Below are 21209 nucleotides of genomic sequence, written 5' to 3' on the forward strand. Positions count from 1 at the left end.
AAGGTCCCACTATCCCTGCCTTGAACACAGCAGATCGGGCCACATGGGACAAACAGACTGAGGGATGCCAGCAGGAACCACAGCAGCCAGGGTCCATGGGGAGGTAGGTATAAGTTGAACTTGGCTTCTTTGAGGACTGGGGTTGTTAAATAGGTTGAGGCCACTCATGCAGTGAACCGTGAAGCTGGTAAAGCTGCCAGAGCATTGCAAGATGCCTCCTCCAGCAGATTCCACTCTCCATCGAAAACACTGTCCTTCCCCCAAAATGCCCGATGTCTTGTGAAATCTAAAGTTATGGTGACAGATATGGCTAGGTTTATTTGACGTAATTCTCTAGGTTTATTTGACGTAATTCTCTAGGTTTATTTGACGTAATTCTCTAGGTTTATTTGACATAATTCTCTAGGTTTATTTGACGTAATTCTCTAGGTTTATTTGACGTAATTCTCTAGGTTTATTTGACGTAATTCTCTAGGTTTATTTGACGTAATTCTCTAGGTTTATTTGACGTAATTCTCTAGGTTTATTTGACGTAATTCTCTAGGTTTATTTGACGTTATTCTCTAGGTTTATTTGACATAATTCTCTAGGTTTATTTGACGTAATTCTCTAGGTTTATTTGACGTAATTCTCTAGGTTTATTTGACGTAATTCTCTAGGTTTATTTGACGTAATTCTCTAGGTTTATTTGACGTAATTCTCTAGGTTTATTTGACGTAATTCTCTAGGTTTATTTGACGTAATTCTCTAGGTTTATTTGACGTAATTCTCTAGGTTTATTTGACGTAATTCTATAGGTTTATTTTCTCCAATGGGATGATTATCCATCATGTGTGGTGGTAATCTAATCAAGGCAGACAGGGAGTACAGATAGAAAAAGCCCTCGGTACCTGCCTAATAGCACTGTCACAATGACCTGTCTATTCCTCAGTAGAACCGTACTCAACCTGCCGTTCCAGTTCCATGTGTTAGAATTGTGATTAGAGAGAAAAACAAACTCAATTCACATTTTCAACCTTGCTTGTAAAATATATCATAAAATGATCCTTATGATATTTCGTGTGACATTAAAACGACCCCTTATTACATATCCTTTTGAAAGACGTTGTGAGACATCATTATGTATCCTTTTGAAAGACATTGTGAGACATCATTACGTATCCTTTTGAAAGACATCATTACGTATCCTTTTGAAAGACATTGTGAGACATCATTACGTATCCTTTTGAAAGACATCATTACGTATCCTTTTGAAAGACATTGTGAGACATCATTACGTATCCTTTTGAAAGACATCATTACGTATACTTTTGAAAGACATTGTGAGACATCATTACGTATCCTTTTGAAAGATGTTGTGAGACATCATTACATATCCTTTTGAAAGACGTTGTGAGACATCATTATGTATCCTTTTAAAAGACATCATTACATATCCTTTTGAAAGACATTGTGAGACATCATTACGTATCCTTTTGAAAGACATTGTGAGACATCATTACATATCCTTTTGAAAGACGTTGTGAGACATCATTATGTATCCTTTTAAAAGACATCATTACGTATCCTTTTGAAAGACATTGTGAGACATCATTAGGTATCCTTTTGAAAGACATCATTACGTATCCTTTTGAAAGACATTGTGAGACATCATTACGTATCCTTTTGAAAGACATCATTACGTATCCTTTTGAAAGACATTGTGAGACATCATTACGTATCCTTTTGAAAGACATCATTATGTATCCTTTTGAAAGACATTGTGAGACATCATTACGTATCCTTTTGAAAGACATTGTGAGACATCATTACGTATCCTTTTGAAAGACGTTGTGAGACATTACGTATCCTTTTGAAAGACATTGTGAGACATCATTACGTATCCTTTTGAAAGACGTTGTGAGACATCATTACGTATTCTTTTGAAAGACGTTGTGAGACATCATTACGTATCCTTTTGAAAGACGTTGTGAGACATCATTACGTATCCTTTTGAAAGACGTTGTGAGACATCATTACGTATCCTTTTGAAAGACGTTGTGAGACATCATTACGTATCCTTTTGAAAGACGTTGTGAGACATCATTACGTATCCTTTTGAAAGACGTTGTGAGACATCATTACGTATCCTTTTGAAAGACGTTGTGAGACATCATTACGTATCCTTTTGAAAGACGTTGTGAGACATCATTACGTATCCTTTTGAAAGACATTGTGAGACATCATTACGTATCCTTTTGAAAGACGTTGTGAGACATCATTACGTATCCTTTTGAAAGACGTTGTGAGACATCATTACGTATCCTTTTGAAAGACGTTGTGAGACATCATTACGTATCCTTTTGAAAGACGTTGAGATACATCATTACGTATGCTTTTGAAAGACGTTGTGAGACATCATTACATATCCTTTTGAAAGACGTTGAGATATCACTAAATACAACTCAGTCACACGTATTTTTTGTTGGAATTAACCTGAAATTACATTTTCAACAAAGTTCTTATTCTTTAAGAGACATCCGAGTCCAGAAAGTAGACACGTCTTGTGTTATATAGGATAACTAGACTACTACTACTACTGCTCCTACTACTACTACATTCCCCAAACATTTAAATATCATTCATTAATTTATACGAGCAAAGCATTTGAACATTAACTTCATAAAGAAAGCAGCCCTCCTATCACCTGATGGGGTCAGAGGTCAAAGGTGAGTGATATCTCACAATATATTGACACGCTGCTGGCCGACATTGATATACAAACGTGTATTTGGCAGGTGCACCATCATCCAGCCTCAGTTTAGACAAGTCCTCACCATTTTAGCACCAATTCTCCCCTTCAGGAACGTTAAGGTCTCTTCAATCCAGGGATGTTCCCACTCTAACACTGAACAGGAAAACCATGTTGAAATTGAAACTTAGAGTGGACCTTAGTAGTGCGAGTGAAATACTAAACGCTTGAAGTTCAGTCAGTCATATAGTATCAGGACCTAGGGCAAATTACCTGTGGATTATATATACAATTATATACACTGCTCAAAAAAATGAAGGGAACACTAAAATAACACATCCTAGATCTGAATGAATGAAATACTTTTTTCTTTACATAGTTGAATGTGCTGACAACAAAATCACACAAAAATTATCAATGGAAATCAAATTTATCAACCCATGGAGGTCACACTCAAAATTACAAGTGGAAAACCACAATACAGGCTGATCCAACTTTGATGTCCTTAAAACAAGTCAAAATGAGGCTCAGTAGTGTGTGTGGCCTCCACGTGCCTGTATGACCTCCCTACAACGTCTGGGCATGCTCCTGATGAGGTGGTGGATGGTCTCCTGAGGGATCTCCTCCGAGACCTGGACTAAAGCATCCGCCAACTCCTGGACAGTCTGTAGTGCAACGTGGCGTTGGTGGATGGAGCGAGACATGATTTCCCAGATGTGCTCAATTGGATTCAGGTCTGGGGAACGGGTGGGCCAGTCCATAGCATCAATGCCTTCCTCTTGCAGGAACTGCTGACACACTCCAGCCACATGAGGTCTAGCATTGTCTTGCATTAGGAGGAACACAGGCCCAACCGCACCAGCATATGGTCTCACAAGGGGTCTGAGGATCTCATCTCGGTACGTAATGGCAGGCAGGCAACCTCTGGCGAGCACATGGAGGGCTGTGCGGCTCCCCAAAGAAATGCCAAACCGCTCATGCTGGAGGATGTTGCAGGCAGTAGAACGTTCTCCACGGCGTCTCCAGACTGTCACGTCTGTCACGTGCTCAGTGTGAACCTGCTTTCATCTGTGAAGAGCACAGGGCGCCATTGGCGAATTTGCCAATCTTGGTGTTCTCTGGCAAATGCCAAACGTCCTGCACGGTGTTGGGCTGTAAGCACAACCCCCACCTGTGGATGTCGGGCCCTCATACCACCCTCATGGAGTCTGTTTCTGACCGTTTGAGCAGACACATGCACATTTTTGGCCTACTGGAGGTCATTTTGCAGGGCTCTGGCAGTGCTCCTCCTGCTCCTCCTTGCACAAAGGCGGAGGTAGCGGTCCTGCTGCTGGGTTGTTTTCCTCCTACGGCCTCCTCCACGTCTCCTGATGTACTGGCCTGTCTCCTGGTAGCACCTCCATGCTCTGGACACTACGCTGACAGACACAGCAAACCTTCTTGCCACAGCTTGTATTGATGTACCATCCTGGATGAGCTGCACTACCTGAGCCACTTGTGTGGGTTGTAAGACTCAGTCTCATGCTACCACTAGAGTGAAAGCACCGCCAGCATTCAAAAGTGACCACAACATCAACCAGGAAGCATAGGAACTGAGAAGTGGTCTGTGGTTATCACCTGCAGAACCACTCCTTTATTGGGGGTGTCTTGCTAATTGCCTATAATTTCCAACTGTTGTCTATTCCATTTGCACAACAGCATGTGAAATGTATTGTCAATCAGTGTTGCTTCCTAAGTGGACAGTTTGATTTCACAGAAGTGTGATTGACTTGGAGTTACATTGCGTTCCCTTTATTTTTTTGAGCAGTGTATATATATATATATATATATATATATATATATAAGTCCCATCTATCTATCTCTAACACTCTCAGTAACACCAACACCCCTCATGCTCAGAGTCCCCTTGCTTGGCTTGAATGTGTAGCAATCCCCACTTTTGAGTGACTAAGTTCTTGAATGACTTAAATTGCTCTTTTTCACAGCCCTACCAGTTTACCCATTTTGAATGCAATGTCATTGTAATAGGGAAATATTGCGCGAAAAAACATTGTGTCCCTTGAACATATCTTGAATTGATATCAGTTCAATAACCCTGACACTGGAGGAATTATTCATTGACGAAAAGCCAGTCAATAAAACAGCAATCACGTTGAGCCGTTCGCTTGTCCGAGTAAATAAGGGCATCCGGTTTGGGCAGCAGTGGGTTAGGTCAGACGCATACTAATGATCTGTCATAGACACACAAGCAGCTTTTTGTTTTATTTCTGAGCGACACATGACCAAAAGCACAAATGTTGGCAGCTCAAAAACAAATGGTGTAAGCATCACAAGTCCAGGCAAGACAAATATGTTGACGTGATAGATTGTCTCAGCTCATAAGCAAAACACAGCTGGGCAACATGTTGTCATATTCACAGTTAGACCTCTGTACGCTGTATTGCCATCACAGAAACAAGTTGTCGGTGTAGCACGTAAAGCAATATAAACAATAGCCCCCCTGCCCCCCCTCTCCCAGTCCCCCCCCATCCCTGATTGTCCACAATACCCTCATGCCCCATATTGAGTGATAAGTGTTTGCAACACATTGAGAAACATAAACATTGGAGTTGTTTGATGCTCTATGGCTGACCGACCAGTGGTTTGGTACTCTTCAGCAGTTCAGCGGCTGATAGTCTCTCCCCAGAGTTGGGTTTATTGCTCCTCCGCCTCTGCAGAAAAGCCATGAAGTTGTCATTTTTTGAGCTTGACTTCTGGACAACCCCCTGGATGCCTTTAATGGGGGATCCGTAACCTTGCCTGCTGTCAGCTGTTTCTTTGCGACCCAGGAGTTTCTTCTTGGACCTTAAAAAAGGGAGACCGAAAGTAGACAGCTTAATACACTTGTGAAGAAGATATTTTAAATTTTTTAATTTTTAATTTTAAACACAAGTTGAAAATAATTCTGACAACATATTTCTTTGTGAAGTGTGGTAATGTTTGGTTATTTTGTTGGATGGAATTATGTAACTCATTTAGTGTCATGAAAGTGAACAGGGCCCATCTCTGGATCTCTTTCACTTACGTAATACAGGTAGTTTGTTTTGTGTGTCTGTCACAATTCTATTTTGGGGAACAGTACGTCCCATTACCTGTGTATGATGGTGAATAGGTCCTCAGTAGTTGACTGTGAGTTGTGCTCCAACTCTTCCTCCTCTTCCTCCCCGAGGCACAGTGTTCTCATCTGAGACATTGCCCTCCTCTCTTCACAGTTCTCAACTAGGACGAACCCTGTTGGAAAAATATAACACAGTGTCATTTCCATTACTTCGTGCAAGAGCTAACTCTTAGTTTAAGAACTAACTCATGCCATCCTACATATTATTTGTACATATTGACTCGATAGTAACAACAAACTATAAAGATGGTTACAGGTGATGGTTACAGATAGCATGCAGAGTTCAAAACGTTTCTCTTATAAAATTAAGAATACCATCTCTTATACTGTGATGGTTGAGATCTTCTCCAGTAAAGTCTTTGTCTCGGTATGCACTGGCAGGAGACTGGTATGCAGTGGCAGGAGACTGGTATGCAGTGGCAGGAGACTGGTATGCACTGGCAGGAGACTGGTATGCAGTGGCAGGAGACTGGTATGCAGTGGCAGGAGACTGGTATGCACTGGCAGGAGACTGGTATGCACTGGCAGGAGACTGGTATGCAGTGGCAGGAGACTGGTATGCAGTGGCAGGAGACTGGTATGCACTGGCAGGAGACTGGTATGCACTGGCAGGAGACTGGTATGCAGTGGCAGGAGACTGGTATGCAGTGGCAGGAGACTGGTAAGCACTGGCAGGAGACTGGTATGCACTGGCAGGAGACTGGTATGCACTGGCAGGAGACTGGTATGCAGTGGCAGGAGACTGGTATGCACTGGCAGGAGACTGGTATGCAGTGGTAGGAGACTGGTATGCACTGGCAGGAGACTGGTATGCAGTGGCAGGAGACTGGTAATCACTGGCAGGAGACTGGTAATCACTGGCAGGAGACTGGTATGCAGTGGTAGGAGACTGGTATGCAGTGGCAGGAGACTGGTATGCAGTGGCAGGAGACTGGTAATCACTGGCAGGAGATGGGTATGCACTGGCAGGAGACTGATATGCACTGGCAGGAGACTGGTATGCACTGGCAGGAGACTGGTAAGCACCACTGGGCCCAGACCAGACATGGCTCCTATTACTCTTCTGTCCCAGTGAGCTGATGGAGGACATGAAGAGGACATCCGGTTTCTTTGCGACTGGAGGGGGAACCATCTTCTTCTTCCTATCCAGTTCAGCTAGGAGAAATGAGGTCCTGGTGGGAGAGGTCCTTCTCACATCCCTGTTCTCTGAATGGCAGGAGGCGGGTGGTGGGTGTGGGTCATCATATTGTTGCCTGTCTACAGCTTGCTGCCTCTCAACCATAACCCCATCACTGGCAACACGAGGAAGCTGGTGCGACCTTTTAGGTTTTGGTCTCATTTCCACCATATACATGTCCCCCTGGCTCTCTCTTGGTGAGGCTGGAACGGTCTCTGAGAAATTAGTAGAGACTGAGGAAGACTTTACCAAATGTATCGGTGGCCATTTGTGTGCAGGTGGCTTAGCAGCAACAGGTGGTTTAGCTTTAGGACTGTGGTGGACCAGTGGGCAGCTCTCCAGCTCCAGCTCCTGTTCCAGCTCCTCCTCCCTGATGACTTCAGGTGAGCCCTCCAGGCCTTTGTCAGAGTCTGAGCTGCTGACGGAACGCAAACGCACATTGCTGAGATCCTCCTGGGTCACCACAGGCATCACCATCATGCTGGAGCTCAGCCTCTGTCTGGGTCTGGTGGTGCCAGACGACCCAGAGGACTCTGAGTGTCGCCGGGTGGCTTTGGGTTTGATCACTGCCGGGTCCGGGAGAGGAACGACCCCTGGCAACTCCAAGGATAGCCGCAGCCTGCTGGATCTGGGGGAGGTGGGCGAGGTGGCGGACTTGGGGCGCATCCTGCAGCCCAAGGGGGAGGGTCCCGTGATGGCAGATGTGAGGACAGGAGGGGAACGAGTCTCACACTGAGAGCTGGACTGGCCACTGGAGGGAGAGACTGAGGCAGGTTGTTGGAAGGGGGACTGCTTACAAGTTAGAGACTGCGGGCGTTGCAAGGGGGGAAGGGGTCTGACCGATTCTGACCTGCTGGAGGCTTTTCTTCCCTCATTTACAGGTGCAACCATAGCAGGACCTGAGCTTGACATGAGACAGCAGGGCTCAATAGACCTTACTTCATGTAGCTGCCCAATGTCGTTGACTGGTGGCCCAACCCGGGCCTGTACAGGCTGAGCAGGGGACTGCTCCAGGCACAGCACCTCCTCTGTCCTCGGTGTGGAGATGAGGATGAGGTCAGGCAGGAAGGAGTCATGGGGGGCAGGGTCCCTGTCGATATAAAGGCTCTTAGTCCTGTTGTCTCTGAGCTTGGTGGCAGATTCTCTCCTGAGGGACACGCTACGGGTTGGCGGCGCCGGCCTCCTCTTTGTCTTCCTCAGGATGATGCTGCGGGACCGCGACCGTGGACCACCGTGATCAGGGGAGAGGTCTGGGCTCAACTGGGAGGCGTCGCCTCTGCTAGTGTCCTCTGAGCCGTTGTCGGGGCATAGGTGGACGTAGCTGTCACATCTGCGTCTGGGTGGGACTGGGTGTGAGGCAGTGGCTGCAGAGAAGGAGCGTCCGCGAAACCCAGGGTTGTATGCTGGCAGGGCCGTCTCCTCATTTTGAATGGGGATGACTATATTACACTCCTTTTCACCTTTTCTACTGGCAGTGTTGGCAGTGGCAGAAAACCCAGAGGATGTTGAGGCGTGGGGGCCAATCTGCTGGGACTGGGAGGTCACAGGGACTTCTGAAGGGTGACATATGTTGGCAGCATGTTGACACGGGGACTTTACCACATCAGGGCAAGGGGTTATGACGGTTGGTCGGCATGATGGGGTGTCCCAGTTGGGGGTGAAGGTGGAGCCCTTGGGCCCCTTCCAGGGTTGACTGGTATACATCAGGGCCCTGTGCTCCATGGCATCAGAGACTTTCCTGAGAGACCAGGCAGATCACAGGCTGATTGGCTGAGCAGAGATGGCTCCTCTTTAGAGAACGGGGTTTCACTTTTCATTCAGCTGGATGAGAAGAGAGAAGAAACAAGTTGTGTGAGTGCGAGCATAGTGGGGTGTTCATCTTGGTCTCAGAAATAAAACCAATATATGCTATTCTGCCTTTTGTTAATTTCCCTTTTGAATTAAGACGTAGTCCATTGAGTACAAGGATGCTGTATATAGAGAGAGAGTGAGAGTAGGAGAGGGGCGAGAGAGAGCTGTGGCTGGGAAGAAGGAAGGAAGGACGTCAGAAAATGTCTACTTATCTTGGTCTTGTGCTTGATAAAGAAAGAGTGGGTGTTTGCCATGGCAACTGCTACCTGTTCATCCATAGTCAGAGCACAAAAACACTCCCAGATGAGATCTATACTGCGTGATGTCTGGTTTCTCACCATTTACACTGCATTGGATGAACAAGATCCAGTGATCATGCCAACAACAACAACAACAACAAAGCCATGGCCATTGATAAAAAGGGAAAGAGTGTGTTTAAAAAAAATGTACATTTTGATTGTGGTAGATTGACAAACTGTATTACGAAGACCAACCAGTTATTTATTGAACAGGAATAAAGTGATGGTAGGAGCAGTGTAGTAATAGTTTCAAGGCTAGTGTGATGAACGTTGCTTTGAGATCTACCCATTCAACAATGGAAGACTTGATAGCAAGTCTCAGCACAGTCCGAGAGAGTGCGGATGAAGTTAGCTAATGAAGATGGTCAATGCTGTTTCATGGGGGAAATGATCATCTGTTATTGTTGGAGGGCGCACCTTCTTTTGGGACAACTAGTAGGGTAAAGACTGTTGTGTACAGCTGCTCATGGAATCCCCACCTCTTTCATTGCTGGACTAAAACTTAATTCCTTTCAGTCCAAAATCCCTCCTTCCTTCCATTTTCATTTCCGTTCTATCACCTGCCTTCTCCCTTGACAACTCTCTGAACAATATACTATTTAGGAAAAAACGAGATTTAACACTTTCTTTCTTGTAAATGCTAAGTGTGTTATGATGGATTCAAGAGAACGTTTTTGCATGGCCATTGGGTAAATCCATTTGAAGTGGTTCCCTTTTTGACAGCACCCCTTTTGATTTGAATGAAACCTTCCGTACACATTTGCTCACTGTAGAAGTGCTCAGAAAGTGACTTTTTGGACCTGAATGCCAAAACATTCAGGAGATAAAGGTGATTCAATTTGACCCGTTTTGCATACCCTACCATACCATGAGACATCCATGTCTTCATCTAGGCTGTATCATAACCGGCAGTGATTGTGAGTCCTATAGGGTAGATGTCAATTGGCCCAGCGTCGTCCAAGTTTGGCTGGGGTAGGCTGTCATTGTAAATAAGAATTTGTTCTTAACTGACTTGACTAGTTAGTTAAATAAAGGATAATCAATTCAAAAAATATATAGATATTTTTAAATCCAATTCATCACTGGAAAAGATGAACGGTTGAGATGTATATAATTGAAAAGATTACAAACAGGGTTGTCAAACTATTTTATAATTTCTGCATTAACTTTTTTTTTTTGCCTTTAATGTCAACTATTTAAAAACATGTTAACTCTTGATTTTTTCCCCTTCATATTCACAAATGCTTCGACCATATTTTACATCCGAGGTATTTGTGTTGTGCCCGCCATCGGTTGAGACACAACATGCTCTTGAATACAGGGTGGGTGTCATGTTTTGACTGATAAATGCACTGAAATGGGAATACAATTGAAATGTAAAACTTTCAAATGGTATCACAAAGATGGTTTGAAGGTTCACACATCAGAGAATGTTGATTTGAATGGGAATATCTGTTGTTTCAAGTTACACTGTCAATCCAGCATAGGAAACCTATTGAAACACACATAGATAACAGAATAAACATGACCATTTAAGTTGACATTCGACGGTGGGTGGACCTGCGGTCATCTTTGTGGTAGTAATTAGAAGCTACAATTTAATTTACGTTTCAATGGTGTAGCAGCTATATTGCAGTGATCTGAAGGGATGGGTCCATTCTATGAATCCTATATCTATGATTGAAATGACAGCCACACTGTTTTCAAGAGCATGTTGTGTCTCAACCGATGGCTGGCACCACACAAAAACCCCATATGATGTGAAATGGCCTTTAATATGCAAATATGAAGATTTTTTAAAGTATTTTTAGGTTTATGTTATTTTAGATCATTGACATTTAAAAAGGTATCAAAATGACAATTTCATATTTTTTTCAAGGAATAATAAAAAAAGAGTTTGACAGCACTGTAAGCTTTTAATCCAATGACTCCAACCAACCGTTAGTCTGACATGCAGATAAATGAACGTCAGAAAAATGGAGAACAAAAAACGGGGTCTTGGGACTGATAGGGTTCAATTGTATCACTCTCGACCGTTTATCTTTTCCAGTGATGAAGACATGGATGTCTCGTGGTATTGTGAGGTATCGAAAAATGGGTCAACTTTGAGCACCTTTTATCTCCTACATGTTCCGGCATTCTGGTTCAAAAAGTCCCTTTCTGACCACTTCTTCCATGGGGCAAAAAGTATGATGTCAAAAAGTGATTGAATTCAAATGGAATTACCCCATTTAGATAGAATCAGTCCCACTACCTTTCCTCTATCTAAACAGATAGATAGATATAAACACAGCATACAAACATTTAAAAGATTTTTACTGAGTTACAGTTCAGATAAGGAAATCAGTGCAGCCATGAGTGGGCCTGGGAGGGCATAGGCCCACCCACTTGGCAGCTACGCCCACCCACTGGGGAGCCAGGCACAGCCAATCAGAATGAGTTTTTCCCCACAAAAGGTCTTTATTACAGACAGAAATACTCCTCAGTAATTGATTGGATTTGATTTGGAAAGGCACACACCTGTCTATATAAGGTCCAACAGTTGACAGTGCGTGTCAGAGCAAAAACCAAGACATCAGGTCGAAGGAATTGTCCATAGAGCTCCGAGACAGGATTTTGTCCAGGCAGAGATCTTGGGAAGCGTACCAAAAAATGTCTGCAGCAGTTAAGGTCCCCAAGAACACAGTGGCCTCCATCATTCTTAAATGGAAGAAGTTTGGAACCACCAAGACTCATCCTAGAGCTGGCCGCCCGGCCAAACTGAGCAATCAGGGGAGAAGGGCCTTGGTCAGGGAAGTGACCAAGAAACCGATGGTCACTCTGGCAGAGCTCCAGAGTTCCTCTGTGGAGATGGTAGAACCTTCCAGAAGGACAACCATCTCTGCAGCACTCCACCAATCAGGCCTTTATGGTAGAGTGGCCAGACGGAAGCCACTCCTCTGTAAAAGGCACATTACAGCCCGCTTGGAGTTTGCCAAAAGGCACCTACAGGACTTTGACCATGAGAAACAAGATGCTCTGGTCTGATAAAACCAAGATTGAACTCTTTGGCCTGAATGTCAGGCATCACATCTGGAGGAAACCTGGCACCATCCCTACGGTGAAGCATGGTGGTGGCAGCATCATGCTTTGTTGATATTTTTCAGCGGCAGGGACTGGGAGACTACTCAGGATCAAGGGAAAGATGAATGGAGCAAAGTAGATAGATTTTTGACAAAAACCTGCTCCAGAGCACTCAAGACCTCAGACTGGGGAGAAGGTTCACCTTCCAAAAGGACAAAGACCCTAGGCACACAGCCAAGACAACACAGGAGTGGTTTCGGGACAAGTCTCTGAATGTCCTTGACTGGCCCAGCCAGAGCCTGCACTTGAACCTGATCGAACATCTCTGGAGAGACCTGAAAATAGCTGTGCAGTGAAGCTCCCCATCCAACATGACAGAGCTTGAGATGATCTGCAGAGAACAATTGGATAAACTCCCCAAATACAGGTGTACCAAGCTTGTAGCATCATACCCAAGGAGACTCCAGGCTGTAAAAGGTGCTTCAACAAAGTACTGAGTAAAGGGTCTGAATACTTGTGTAAATGTAATATTTTTTATTTATTTTTATTTGTGTGTGTGTGTGTGTGTGTGTGTGTGTGTGTGTGTGTGTGTGTGTGTGTGTGTGTGTGTGTGTGTGTGTGTGTGTGTGTGTGTGTGTGTGTGTGTGTGTGTGTGTGTGTGTGTGTGTGTGTGTGTGTGTGTGTGGGTGTACATACATACAGTACCAGTCAAACGTTTGGACACACCTACACATTCCAAGGTTTTTCTTTATTTTGACTATTTTATACATTGTAGAATAATAGTGAAGACAAAACTATGAAATAACACATATGGAATCATGTAGTAACCAAAAAAGTGTTAAACAAATCAAAATATATTTTATATTTCAGATTCTTCAAAGTAGCCACTCTTTGCCTTGATGACAGCTTTGCACACTCTTGGCATTCTCTCAACCAGCTTCATGCTTCCTGGAATGCATTTCAATTAACAGGTGTACCTTGTTAAATGTTCATTTGTGGAATTTCTTTCCATCTTAATGTGTTTGAGCCAATCAGTTGTGTTGTGACAAGGTAGGGGTGGCATGCAGAATATAGCCTATTTGGTAAAAGACCAAGTCCATATTATGGCAGGAACAGCTCAAATAAGCAAAGAGAAATTAGTCTATCATTACTTTAAGGCATGTAGGTCAGTCAATTTGGAAAATGTCAATAACTTTGAAAGTTTCTTCAAGTGCAGTCGCAAAAACCCTCAAGCGCCGTGATGAAACTGGCTCTCATGAGGACCACCACAGGAAAGGAAGACCCAGAGTTACCTCTGCTGCAGAGGATAAGTTCATTCGAGTTACCAGCCTCAGAAATTGCAGCCCAAATAAATGCTCTACTGAGTTCAAGTAACAGACACATCTCAACATCAACTGTTCAGAGGAGACCGCGTGAATCAGGCCTTCATGGTCCAACTGCTGCAAAGAAACACCTACTAAAGGACACAAATAGGAAGAAGAGACTTGCTTGGGCCAAGAAACATGAGCAATGGACATTAGACATGTGGAATTCCGTCCTTTGGTCTGATGAGTCCAAATTTGAGATTTTTAGTTCCAACCGCCGTGTCTTTGTGAGACGCAGAGTAGGTGAACGGATGATCTCCGCATGTGTGGTTCCCACCGTGAAGCATGGAGGAGGAGGTGTGATGGTGCTTTGCTGGTGACACTGTCAGTGATTTATTTAGAATTCAAGGCACACTTAACCTGCATGGCTACCACAGTATTCTGCAGTGATACACCATCCCATCGGGTTTGCTCTTAGTGGGACTATCATTTGTTTTTCAACAGGACAATGACCCAAAAGACATCTCCAGGCTGTGTAAGGGCTATTTGACCAAGAAGGAGAGTGATGGAGTGCTGCATAAGATGACCTGGCCTCCACAATCACCTGAGCCCAACCCAACTGAGATGGTTTGTAATGAGTTGGACTGCAAGGTGAAAGAAAAGCAGCCAACAAGTGCTCAGCATATGTGGGGACTCCTTCAAGTCTGTTGGGAAAGCATTCCAGGTGAAGCTGGTTGAGATAATACCAATAATATGCAAAGCCGTCATCAAGGCAAAGGGTGACTTCTTTGAAGAATCTCAAATGTAGAATATATTTTGATTTGTTTAACACTTTTTCCATGGTTACTACATGAGTCCATATTTGTTATTTCATAGTGTTGATGTCTTCACTATTATTCTACAATGTAGAAAATAGTGCAAATTAAGAAAAACCCTTGAATGAGCAGGTGTGTCCAAACTTTTGACTGGTACTGTGTATATACACATACTTACACACACACACACACACACACACACACACACACACACACACACACACACACACACACACACACACACACACACACACACACACACACACACACACACACACACACACACACACACACACACACACACACACACACACACACACACACACACACACACACACACACACACACGAACCCACACACGAACCCACAAATGCATGCACATTGCACACACACACAACCTATCACAATACACACACACAATAACAACAACGCTTAAAATAGAGGACATGCTGACAATCATGTTCATGTTTTACCTTTCCAGATAGATGAGAGCGAGATGGAGATAGCGAGAGAGAGAGACGTGTACACACTGTAGATAGACAGAGACCCTCGACTTCCTTGGATAAATACATACTAATTTGAACAATAAACATGCCATTATTTGACATAAACCACACAGCTCTGTCCGCATGTCTACATACATGAAGTAAAAAATGAATCTATGACAGAATGAACGGACAGTAGTGGCATACTGTCATCTCGACCTTCCTGTAAAACAGAGCCCGATTAACGTGTTCCTAAACCCCTCCAAACCTCTGTGTTGTCCCCCTCCTACCTTGCAGCTTGCTTCAGGAGACAGAGCTGTGGCTTCCGATGCCGCACTCCTACATCCACTCTACAGTCTGCACCTATGGCCCAATGCATTCACATGCTGTTGCCATGACAATTGGAAGTGGGCTGCTGCTTGCTCTGAGTTCGTCGGATGCTGAGAGAGGGAGAGGGAGAGGTAGAAAGATAGACAGGGGAGAACAGAGGATGGACATCAAAATTGTTTTCTGATGGCGTGTGGAGCACATTTGCCTCTAAGGGACAAGAAGGGTATTGAACAGTTTCAAAGAGGCTGGGACATCAAAATAGTTCTGTGGACTCAAGACAACTGCAGCATGACAAGAATTGACATAACAGACTTAACATGACTTGATATTCTTGGTACGCCTTGGTTGGTTTACACTGAGGAGTATAGATAATGTAGGTCCGTTTCTACGTCACAATCATGCAATGTACAGTACTGTATTTGCAAGTCATTCCCAGCTGTTTTGCTAAATTGACTTTGCCAGATGGAAATGTTCAACTCCATCAACTTTTGATGTAAATAAACGAATGAAAGCTTGAGACCCTTTAACGTCAACTTACAATCACCTCAGTGTTTTTATTTTTGTATATCTTTTTTTCACCTCAATGGGTGTGTTCAGAAGTTCACGTCATGAGTGGCTGCTCGCTCAGGAACGTCCCTTCAGATGCTGTAGAAAGATAAACCATGTTTATGTTCGCATCATTTTTTTTTAAACGAGTGCCGTGCCATACAGGCAAATTCAACTAAATTACTGATGCATGATGTAGCAGGTGTTGACAGTAACAACTGAGGCGAAAGATGACGAGAGGTGAGAGAGATACAACTGGGTCCCCATCTCTTCTGCTAACGACAGTCCACCCTTTTGTGCTTAAGTTGAGCGAGCTGTTGACCAGGGTTTCACAACTTCTGGAAAACACCCTCTGCGCTTAAGTTTTTCCGCTAAATTAACAGTGCAACACATACATTGCCTGTGTAGTGTGACGACTCACACAAAATTGATTCAGTGTGACGACTCACACAAAATTGATTCAGCATTTTTGATCTTGATCCTGATTTTTTTCTCCGTCATTTCATGTTCAGCACGTTCGACGTGTTCTACAGCGCCTTTTTGAAATTGTCTCTACGTAAGAGGCTGAGAAGTGCTCTTTTTCATGTCTCCTCCGTTACTTTTCTCGGTTCCGTTATTTCCGCTGAAGGCATTCAGATGATCTTTCGTTTTTCATTGCGGAGAAGAGACTAAACGTCCACGGGCGACGAAGACTATTCTGTGATACACATGTGAATAGAGCCTTTTGAGGCCTTCATGAACTTGGTGGGAATGCTGGGTTTATGACTGTGCTAATCATAGCAAGAAACGTAGACACATTACAACACAGCAGGCAATTCATGCACTCAAACCTTACCGAGACAGCTCTGCTGTGCCAATTGTTGCTTGATCCGAGTCAATGTGAATCCTTCAAATTTAAAGGCTGGGGTTTATTCAAGCACGCTTTGCTTCTTTTCCAAGAGTAAACTTAGATGGTGCATGAACATTCAAGTTCTTCCTTTATAATACCATGCCGACAGGACCTACTAAATTGTATTTCAGTGCACTGAATATTTACTGATTTGCTGCATTACATTAAGAAAAGTTCAAGTGGCAAAGGAATCATTGTACTTTTGAAATACTTGAACTTGCTACAGGTCATCTTCATGCCATGAGCCTTAGCTGATCATCAAGAGCTCAAAACGGAGAGTTTATTGAATGGCCATCAATTCACTATTCCATACTGACGTTATCAATCGAACCCTGCAGCTCTTAGTAGAATAAGCCTTTACACTATAGAAACCAAATCACATACCTTTTTACATGCAGGAAAGGAGCTCACAATCAGCATCCTCAAGCTGCTGAATGAGATGGTGAGTTGTCTCTCTAGACCTGGCTGTAACCCCCACTCTTGTCACATATGTCCCAATATGACCCAATGTTCCTCAAATGTAACTTCTAAATCAGCCCCTCCCTTAGAACACAGGAAGTGGCTGTGTACCAGGCGTTGTGACAGGAAACCAGAGCAGGGGAGTGATTCGGGCTGGGGCTCGATGATCAGGGTCAAGGGTTCAGTGAAGGGTGAGAACCATCGAATGTACACCACACCCCTTGCTTCCTTACAGGCAGACATCATGCTCACACACCCTCCTGGGGATTGCTGAAGTTGATTGGGCGTCTTACAGTGATGATGGGGATATATGGATGGTGTAAAACATTACTGGTTATCAATGTTCCCTCAAAAGAAAGTGTCTTTACTGTGAACATTGAGGCTGTACCCGCTTTAAGTGACAGCTTTAACAGTGGCCAAGTAGACTACTGTGGCTATTTGATCCTAATGTAGGCCTACCAGAATCGCCTACTGTCAAAAACAATGGAGGATATGCATCCCATAACATTTTAACAGGGAAATAGCTGTTATATAATTTAGCCTACAGTAGCAGCCAATGTGTGGGGGTTACAATGCCTACATTCCTTGAGACTTTTTAAAATAAAGATGCAGTGCTTGACATGAACCTGCTTATCCACTTGTTCTTCAGACAAGGAGGTGTCTGAAAATGTTGTGTTTGATGCAAGAAACCACTTGACAAAAAAAAAAAAATCGGACAAATTATGCCTATTGGCTACTTAGCTATTCAAGACAATCTCAAAATACAACGCTTCCCCTTTAAGACATAAAAAAAAGCTCTTTACCTGACTTGCCCTTTTAAAGATGGATAGAAATGCACACATTTTGTGCTCTTGTAGGAAACAACCACTCCCCCATTGTTAACTAGAAATGAGCTATAACTGGGCTAATAACTCACTAACTAGCAAAGAATGTGAACAAAATGTTGCACATGTGGCTGCATTGCAGCTCTCACTTTGATCTCAAAACAAGTGCATCTACTCGTGACCGCTGTAGCCAGAACACAGTCCAGTTCAAAGTAAATAGCACAGATCCATAAATGGCAATGGCTCTTTGCATATAGGCCTACTGCAGGTCTGATTGGTTGTGGCGCACCTGCCTGTGTAGAGTACAGGCCTGAGTCGTGCCTACCAACGTAATAGAATTCTACTCCAATGTGCTCTGCCTACAATACGATCTCTTTCACATTTAGTTTTGGCATACTAAATCTTGCATAGTTTGTTTTGTTTCAGTATATTGCATTGAAAGTGGCCAATTTTGGGTTGATTCGATCACAATTCCCAATGTAAGGGGGAAATGTATGTTGTGTTAATTGAAGGGGAAAACTGTAGAAAGTCGATTGCAATTCAATCTCGTGTTACTCTGCGCTGGCTCATATTTCTTCTGTTGAGGCAGTCTTGGTGAGCTTCTTGCCCTCGCATGCACGCACCCTTAGAGGGAACATTGCTGGTTAATTGGTCTTCATAAAATACAAGTACAAAAAAAATTTAGGGTCAATTTGTTTTTGACAGTCCTTTTTAACCAGGTAACGAGTTACTCTGTAATCACGAGTGTTGGGGTCAAACTTTTCAGGGTCAAAAGATTTCAGCTGCCTTAAGAATCACTATTTTTACAGCTATTTCATTTCAGTTCCATATTGAGGCTAAAGCTTGACAGTGGTTTCACTCAATTATAGCTGACTAAATCAAATACATTTTTATTTGTCACATGCGCCGAATACAACAGGTGTAGACCTTAAAGTGAAATGCTTACTTACTTTTTTTTGGGGGGGGGGCAGGTTAAGGGATTGTAAGAGAAATTAGCTAGCAAATAATTGAAGAGCAGCAGTAAATAACAATAGTGGGGAGCGACGCTATATACAGGGGTACCGGTACAGAGTCAATGGGTCAATGTGCGGTGGCACCGTTGTCGAGGTAATTGAGGTAATTATGTACATGTAGGTAGAGTTATTAAAGTGGCTATGCATAAATAATAAGAGAGAGTAGCAGCAGTGTGGGGGCGGGGGGCGGCAATGCAAATAGTCTGGGTAGCCATTTGATTAGCTGTTCTGTAGTCTTATGAAGTTGTTTAGAAGCCTCTTGGACCTAGACGTGGCTCTCCGGTACCGCTTGCCATACGGTAGCAGAGAGAAAAGTCTATGACTAGGGTGGCTGGAGTCTTTGACAATTTTTAGGGCCTTCCTCTGACACCGCCTGGTATAGAGGTCCTGGGTGGCAGGAAGCTTGGCCCCGGTGATGTACTGGGCCGTACGCACTGCCCTCTGTAGCGCCTTGTGGTCAAAGGCCGAGCAGTTGCCATACACCAGGGAGTGATGCAACCCGTCAGGATGCTCTCGATGGAGCAGCTATAAAACCTTTTCTGTGGACCCATGCCAAATCTTTTCAGTCTCCTGAGGGGGAATAGGTTTTGTCGTGCCCTCTTCATGACTGTATTGGTGTGCTTGGACCATGTTAGTTTGTTGGTGATGTGGACAGCCCCGTCGATGAGCATAGGGGCATGCTCAGTCCAATTTTTCCTGTGGTCCACAATCATCTCCTTTTTTTTGATCACGTTGAGGGAGAGATTGTTGTCCTTGCACCACACGGTCAGGTCTCAGGCCTCCTCACTGAGGGGCCCTCGTGTTGAGGATCAGCGTGGCGGATGTGTTGTTACCTACCCTTACCACCTGGGGGCGGCCCGTCAGTTGCAGAAGGAGATATTTAGTTCCAGGGTCCTTAGCTTAGTGATGAGCTTTGAGGGCATTATGGTGTTGAACTGTAGTCAATGAATAGCATTCTCACATAGGTGTTCCTTTTGTCCGGGTGGGAAAGGGAAGTGTGGAGTGCAATAAAGATTGTGTCATCTGTGGATCTGTTGGTGTGGTATGCAAATTGGAGTGGGTCTAGGGTTTATGGGATAATGGTGTTGATGTGAGCCACTACCAGCCTTTCAAAGCATTTCATAGCTACAGACGTAAGTGCTACGGGTCGGTGGTCATTTAGGCAGGTTACCTTAGTGTTCTTGGGCACAGCGACTATGGGGGTCTGCATGAAACATGTTGGTATTACAGACTCAGACCGGTAGAGGTTGAAAATGTCAGCGAAGACACTTGCCAGTTGGTCAGCGCATGTTCGCAGTACATGTGCTGGTAATCCATCTGGCCCAGCGGTCTTGTGAATGTTGACCTGTTTAAAGGTTTTACTCACATTGGCTGCGGAGAGCGTGATCACACAGTCATCTGGAACAGCTGACGCTCTCATGCATGTTTCAGTGTTACTTGCCTCGAAGCGAGCATAGAAGTTATTTAGCTCATCTGGTAGGCTCTTGTCACTGGGGAGCTCTCGGCTGTGATTTCCTTTGCAGTCTTTAATAGTTTGAAAGCACTGCCACATCCGACGAGCGTCGAAGCCAGTGTAGTGCGATTCAATCTTAGTTCTATATTGACACTTTGCCTGTTTGATGGTTCGTCGCAGGGTATAGTGAGATTTCTTATAAGCTTCTGTGTTAGTCCCACTCCTTGAAAGCGTCAGCTCTACTCTTTAGCTCAGTGCGAAGTTTGCCTGTAATCCATGGCTTCTGGTTGGGGTATGTACGTACAGTCACTGTGGGGACGATGTCCTCGATGCACTTATTGATAAAGCCAGTGACTGATGAGGTGTACTCCTCAATGCCATCGGAAGAATCCCAGAACATATTCCAGTCTGTGCTAGCAAAACAGTCCTGTAGCTTAGCATCTGCATCATCTGACCACTTTTTTAATAGACCGAGTCACTGGTGCTTCCTGCTTTAATTTTTGCGTGTAAGCAGGAATCAGTTATGGTCAGATTTGCCAAATGGACAGCTCCATGGTGAAGGAAGTTTCTGATGGAGTTGAATTTGGTCAGCTAACTAAATTATAGACATAGCGAAATCTGGATGTTTCTTTGGCAAGCAGAGCCTTTAAAGTAATATGCTGCCACCTACAGGTTCCAGGTTTACAAACAGTTGTCTATTTATACTGGTATGCTAATGTGAGAGCAGGGGGGATGCTCTGAATAACACATCGGTAAAGAATGGAGAGGGAGCACTTGACGTCATTTGGAGAATAATCCAAAGGACCAATAGCA

The 21209-nt window shown here is 44.0% G+C and overlaps 1 protein-coding gene across 2 annotated transcripts; it reads right to left on the reverse strand.

Annotated features, from left to right (window-relative positions):
- Positions 1 to 5265: 5265 nt before the first annotated feature.
- LOC124005896 (NHS-like protein 2) lies at positions 5266 to 17161 on the reverse strand. 2 transcript variants are annotated; one of them, XM_046315542.1, is made up of 6 exons: positions 17032 to 17137; positions 15792 to 15857; positions 15173 to 15322; positions 6204 to 8886; positions 5863 to 6001; positions 5266 to 5575 (listed from the first exon to the last, which is right to left on the reverse strand). In XM_046315542.1, exons 4-6 carry the CDS (start codon positions 8785 to 8787, stop codon positions 5353 to 5355), a joined length of 2946 nt encoding a protein of 981 aa, XP_046171498.1. In that variant the 5' UTR covers positions 8788 to 8886; positions 15173 to 15322; positions 15792 to 15857; positions 17032 to 17137; the 3' UTR covers positions 5266 to 5352. The 2 variants fall into 2 exon arrangements, with proteins under 2 accessions (XP_046171498.1, XP_046171506.1); XM_046315550.1 differs by lacking the exon at positions 15792 to 15857 and having other exon boundaries at positions 17032 to 17161.
- Between the last annotated feature and the right edge of the window lie 4048 nt (positions 17162 to 21209).

This window comes from Oncorhynchus gorbuscha, linkage group LG02 (assembly GCF_021184085.1).
Source record: "Oncorhynchus gorbuscha isolate QuinsamMale2020 ecotype Even-year linkage group LG02, OgorEven_v1.0, whole genome shotgun sequence".
Taxonomy (NCBI): Eukaryota; Metazoa; Chordata; class Actinopteri; order Salmoniformes; family Salmonidae; genus Oncorhynchus; species Oncorhynchus gorbuscha.

Bases quoted from the DNA above. Each gene is read 5' to 3' on its own strand.
- LOC124005896 (XM_046315550.1), bottom strand. From the start codon at position 8,787: ATGGAGCACAGGGCCCTGATGTATACCAGTCAACCCTGGAAGGGGCCC. The intron at 6,002-6,203 runs GTATTCTTAATT...TTTTTCCAACAG, and splicing joins CCATCACAGTATAAGAGATG to GGTTCGTCCTAGTTGAGAAC. The intron at 5,576-5,862 runs GTAATGGGACGT...CCCTTTTTTAAG, and splicing joins CTATTCACCATCATACACAG to GTCCAAGAAGAAACTCCTGG.